This window comes from Cibotium barometz, chromosome 13 (assembly GCF_041138505.1).
Source record: "Cibotium barometz isolate CiBa-2024 chromosome 13, ASM4113850v1, whole genome shotgun sequence".
NCBI lineage: Eukaryota > Viridiplantae > Streptophyta > Polypodiopsida > Cyatheales > Cibotiaceae > Cibotium > Cibotium barometz.
Window position 1 is genome coordinate 52459261 of NC_141058.1, and position 5898 is coordinate 52465158.

The 5898-nt window shown below is 41.8% G+C and overlaps 1 protein-coding gene across 1 annotated transcript; it reads right to left on the reverse strand.

The window, feature by feature from the left end:
- Positions 1-2909: 2909 nt before the first annotated feature.
- LOC147632816 (jasmonoyl--L-amino acid synthetase JAR6-like) lies at positions 2910-5695 on the reverse strand. Its single transcript, XM_086806929.1, has 4 exons — positions 5261-5695; positions 5003-5104; positions 3879-4762; positions 2910-3721 (listed from the first exon to the last, which is right to left on the reverse strand). Exons 1-4 carry the CDS (start codon positions 5557-5559, stop codon positions 3093-3095), a joined length of 1914 nt encoding a protein of 637 aa, XP_086663055.1. The 5' UTR covers positions 5560-5695; the 3' UTR covers positions 2910-3092.
- Between the last annotated feature and the right edge of the window lie 203 nt (positions 5696-5898).

The following is a 5898-nucleotide window of genomic DNA, read 5'->3' on the forward strand; positions in this document are numbered from 1 at the left end:
TTGAATGTATGGTTTGGTAGGGTTTACTATTTAAGGTATTTAGATAGTAGAAATGATAAAATAAATGCAAAAACAAATGTGAACCATTTTCGAAATGAAATCAACACATACCTCCATCATTGATAGTGTATTGGTGATGATACCCTCACCTGAGATTTTTGTCATCAATTACAGTGAGAGTGGATAAGAAATTTTTCTTATTTTTCATGCGACAATCTTTAGCATAATGTCCTTTTTTTATGAAATCTGTAGCAAAAGTAGAGACAGACTTCTTGGACTTGCTGTTTTATAATGGAGCTACAATTGTTGTCATTACCTTTTCTTAGTTCTTTTTTTACTGCTTCTACTCAATCATTTGAAAAGTTTCTTCTGAAATTTCTACTCTATATAACAACTTGTGCAAACCGAGTCAATTTGTTCTTGAATTGTGGAGTGTTGTGGTAAATCTGTCATAATTGAAACTAAAGAAATAACAAATATTTATGATGAGAAGAATGGTAGAGAATACATATCTCATTGTTATAGTGTGATTGAAATTATCTGCAAAAAAAAAAAAAAACACTCCAAAGACATGTGAACCTTTATACTTTCTATGCATACAAAAGATAAACTGCTTAACTTAAAGTAAAATATTATATAAAGAGAGAAATAACAACTAAGGTTAGAATTTAAGAGTTGTTATTTTACAATACACTACTACAAGATCTTTTATTCCCGACGCCTAGTTTCGACGGTGGCTACATCATCAAAATGAGCGTCAAAATAAATGTCACAAAACTGAACATCAAAATAAACATTGTTCAAATAAAGGTCGAAAAACCTCCATGATTATGTCAAATAGGCATCGAAATACTGGTTGGAAATAGCATTGAAAATTTACTTTTTCTTGTATTTTTTGTGTGACCTCTAAACAAGTTACAAGTGTTTTTAGTTCTCATAGTCCTTATCAACCCAATTTTTAGTTACTTCTCAAATAAATACAAAGATATGTAATAATAATTATAAAAAATAAAAAACCAATATTTATTTACTAAATGTTGTACTAATAAAAAATAAAAAACCAATACTTGTTTACCAAATCTTGCACTAATGATCCCAAATACAAGGATATATGTAGTAATATTTACAAGAAATTATGACAACTGTCTCCTAAATCCTCATTAATAGTCCCAAACAAGAAAACTATGACAAAAACCAAGTAATGATTGGCAAATAAAAATGAAATAAGATGTTATAGCTCATCATCGACTCTCTCATCCTCAACTAGATCCATGGCTCTAAATACATCTATTTCTAGAAATACCTCTTGATCTGCATCTTCATCAATGGGTGTAGCCTCATTTGTTTAAGTAGAAGGTGATTCATCTGTGTCGTCCTCTTATATTTCAAGCATTATAGGTGGCTATGTTGAAATTTATTCTTCTATTTTAAAGTGATGGCCACAAAATTACCCTCAAAGGGAAATTTGTCTTATGAGCCCTTTTTTCAGTACTCTCTCTCTCTCACACACACACATACACACACACGAGAAATTGAGTATGGTCTTTCTTTTCCTTTTTGGATGGATGAGAAAGAACATAGGGTTGAGCCATAACAGAGAGGAGATGAGAGGTGCAATTGGGGATTATTTGATTCCAAGTAAAGGTTGTAATTAGGCAGGGGGATGTTAATTAGGATAGATTACCAGGGGGAGGATGCAGTAGTTCAAATAGGGGCCTACAATGAGTATAAAAAGAAAATCAATGGAAGTGAATTCAAATGCTGGCAAAGGTTCTAAGGTGATTTGACTTAGATTTTTTAAAGGTTGTGATGGAAAAACTTAAACGTTGCAAGTTTTGGTGGATTCTATGGTGTCTTTCCCATTGTGTTCCTGTGTGTCTCTCTTTACATGTCTCATCTGAGGCATGTTTGGAGATGTAGGAGCATGTGGTGCGGTGAAAGTGGGTGGCCAACGAGCATGCCAAGATCTTGTGGGAGTGCAAACATCAACAAGGCTACCACTCAGAGGCATCGTGGCCCGCCGAGTCTCATCTCGACCACCTTACTCTTCCTCCCTCATGCACTTTTTCTCACTACTGTAGGGTCAGATAATGCAGCTTGATTCTCTTTCATCCTGGCTCCCCTAGCTTTCTCTTTTTTCTTACCAAAACGAGATCGTACAATAGAGAGAACATGACCAACACCCAGAAAAGGAGATCTCTCTTTTGCTAAGCAGCTAGCATTAAATAAAAGGCACAATCCTTTGATGATGTGCATTGGGCCTTGGATGCAGAGCGTGAAGAACTGCTTGCGAAGAGCGCTCAATCTTTGAATAGAAGTACGAGGCCTTTAAGAAAGAGCAAGAGCAAGGAAAGGCAAGAAAGAAAGGAAACCGTCCTCGGATGAGTGTTGGTCCTTTGCAAGCCTTAGCTTATGCTATTGGATCCAGCTTTGTGTACTTTCTCCTTGGTCTTAATCTCCTTCTGCAACCCTTAAACAATGGATGTATCACAACACCTAAACATCTGCTAGATCTTTGAAAGCTAGTCACAACCATGAGGCACGCTGCCTTCTTAGAGTACCCTAACCAACTTGCCAAGCAGCCACTGAGCTGAGTAGTCCAAAATACCTGCAGTTATATCGTACAGATTTTCATATCTGTTGATCAGCACAAGGCATTGACATTCTGCCTCCATGGGAAATTTTGTTACATTGAGAAAAAAATACATGTGGAGACCGATTGTAAATAGCATTCGCGGATCAAAAGGGATTATTTTTTTAAGTAGGAGACCAAGAAGCAAGGGCATAGACATGATGACCCCAAACTACTATGCATGGTCGATGGTTGAACCCTAGCTGTAATCAATGCCTTAATCGGACATTATGTTGCATATTTGAAATTTCGGATTGACAACAATCCAAATGTTAGGAGAAGAGAAATCGATTGTATTTATTTGCAATAAAGTGATAATAAGGTAGTAGACATGTGCCTCGTGACCTTTTTTAGGTAGTGAATTTCCCTTTTTGTACATAGATCAGACCACAAGGAGGACCTGTGGATAAAATTACCCTCAAATGAGAACTAGAACTCAGAAGGTCAAGGAGGTGGTTGGCTAGTGGAAGGTGGCTGAGCTAAAAAGGGTCACGGAGGTGCTATCACGGAGAATGGAGAGGATATCGGAAGAGACAATGCAACGAGGTGTTTTATATTGCGTGATGGCCGCCCCTTTGGATAAGAAGCGATCTAGAAGCATTGAGAAGGTTCCAGGACGGACCACACAGAGCTCGAGGGCGCCAATTGTACTCATTTTGCGAGAGGTGACGTAGCCAGGCTCAACAAACGCACAGTCCATGAGGGTGGCACATTCTGCAAGCCATTGCTGAAGCTGCGTGTCTTCAAGAGCATTATCCTCTCCACGTTGTTGCTGTTGTTGTTGTTCATGTGGGTCGTGTGCACATGCCCTGTTACGGCCGCCACGCACCTCCCAGAAGATGACATAGTGTCCGGGGGCTGTCTTTTGGTCCGCGTAGCTTGTGTAGTCTACCAACTCAATGGCCCTCCCACTCACCTCTCTGAGCCGCTTGGCCGCCCGGCTCACCACCACTTTCAAGTCCTTCTCTGTGTTTTTGTCGATGTTTATGTTGAGCACCACATTCTTCCTGCACACATAGGCAAACTGTGGGCATGCATTGTAGAAGCCCGTCACCCTCAACACGTCCCCGAGGCGATACCTATAGAGTCCTGCGCAAGCAAATAGTTAATGGGTGATCAGTCAACTAATTTCAAACGTTGGCGGCCGGTTAATGCTTGATTCCCGCCCACGGCGTACCGATGCCGCATGTGATTATTTCGTCATCCACCAACGATTAATGATCAAGAAAGGAGGCGGCTTGCTTACCCCATGCGGTTGTCATGACGATCTCGTACTCTTGGCCAACTTTAACTTCAGTCAGGCCAACAGGGGAGCCCTCCTCGTACGCGGCAGTTGAAGAGGGGCCACTAATAGCTGCAACGGCAGGGACGTCGTCAATGGCGCTCATGGCCTTCCTGGTGGTGCTCGATCTAGATCTGTGCAAGGGAATAAACTCGAAGAAGGCCAAGCTGGGAACAATAGTGAAAGAAACGTTGCTGGGGCGGTTTGACCTTGGGTTTACATTCACTCCAATCCAACCCTCCGTGGCAGCATAGTCAGCGCTAACCAAGGGCACCTTGGAGCCCGCATAATGCCGCAGCTTCTCCACATAGGCCTCCATCGCCCCCGTCACTATCGAAAGCACATATTTACACCGGGGCCACAGCACCTCTATCACCCCATTCCAATCTCCCACCATCAACCCTCTGCACTTCAACGAGATCACCTGTGCTAGCTCAGGATCAGGCCTTACTACATCGCCCATTGCAACCATCAGTGAGTTATCTGTGATTTTAGCGTTCAATTTCCCAACCCTAATGTCTTCGCAAAGGTCTTGCCATTCATTCTCCAAGGTTCTCAAAGCCTCCACTAATGTATATGCAAAAGGTGAGCTTAACACCTCCACTTCTTGACTGTACAGAAGGCCACACAGTAAATGGCAATACATTGACTGCCAGCAATCTGAGCCAAACACCACCTCGTCTGGACTGCATGGCCTCACGCCATTGCGCTTTTGCCTCAATTTAAAGGCATCACTCCTAATCATGTGCGTTGTTGCAGTCCCAGCCTTTAATCCTCCTTTTGTAGTGGAGAATTTCCCACAAAATAGGAACTCCAGTATTCGAGCTCCTGGCGCGGTTGGATACACGCTGCATATGGATTGTGTAATTAGCCACAATGAATTATTAAAAAATAAATAAAAAATTGGAGGATTGTCGAGCACATCAAAGCAACAGTGTAGACTAGGTATCCACAGGAAGGAAGAGAAAGAAAAACAGCAGAAACTGATCATACACACGCGCTATATGCAAGAGGTATCATGAGTCGAACAAGCAATTATATATACGATCTACAGGTAAGCTACTTTAATATTGCAAGTCTCAACTCACCGATCTCGGAATGCAGCAGCAATGCTAGCCACCTCCAAGGTACCTGCCTTCAAGCCTTCGTGGTAAGGAAGGTATTTCTCTCGTGCATCAGTAGTTCCGGAGCTGAACAGATCAGTGCAGTAGCTGAATCTCATTAATACATGGTAGATATAAATTCACTTTGGTATGTTTTTTTACTGATCATATGAGTGAATTACAGAGCAATACGATCGATAAGATTAGATTTTGAATGGAATGTCAAGCTATACTCAGATAAACCTTAAGCAGATGGCATCGATGGGAGACGCCGTAAGAATGGAGGAGATTTCACCATCCACGATCCTCTGTATGTAAGGCTTCAAGTCAGCGTGAGTGACCATAGGCACACACCTTCTGAAAGTGAGGGGATCAATGTGTCCGTTGGGCAATCGGAAATTACGGAGATACTCGCAAGAAGCGTTCTCTTCCAGTATAGAATTGAGCACTGATTCTTGAACTTGAGCTGCATTCGCGGTGATTTTCTCGAATCTGACGATAGTGGGCTCAAAGCCAATATGAGGCAAGGGAAGGCCAGGCATTGTAGTGATCGAGTACGTAGTAGTGGGGCTAATTGATTGTGGTTGGAGGGTAACGGGGATTGTGGGGTGGCTAATTTTGTGTGTGTGTGTGTGTGTATGTGTGTGTGCGAGTGTTTCACATGCGATGGTTGGAATTCCCTTGCTGCTGCTTTTACAAGGCCCTGTGTTATATAATAAGCCAACACGGGAAATGTTGGACTTTATTTATTCTTCTAGTTTTCTTCATTCAGGCCTTCAACAACACCGACCACATATTTCTCCGTATGAAGGATCCCAGGATTCCTAAAGGTGCCAAGTGGCATCTGCGAGAAGGGACCACGTGTATTTTCCTGTGTGTTT

What these genes read in the sequence shown, in the direction of transcription:
- LOC147632816 (XM_086806929.1), bottom strand. Translation starts at nt 5,559, where the DNA reads ATGCCTGGCCTTCCCTTGCCTCATATTGGCTTTGAGCCCACTATCGTC. An exon ending in ATCGATGCCATCTGCTTAAG is followed by an intron (nt 5,105 to 5,260) that starts GTTTATCTGAGT and finishes TGATCTGTTCAG; the next exon opens with CTCCGGAACTACTGATGCAC. An exon ending in GCTGCTGCATTCCGAGATCG is followed by an intron (nt 4,763 to 5,002) that starts GTGAGTTGAGAC and finishes ATCCATATGCAG; the next exon opens with CGTGTATCCAACCGCGCCAG.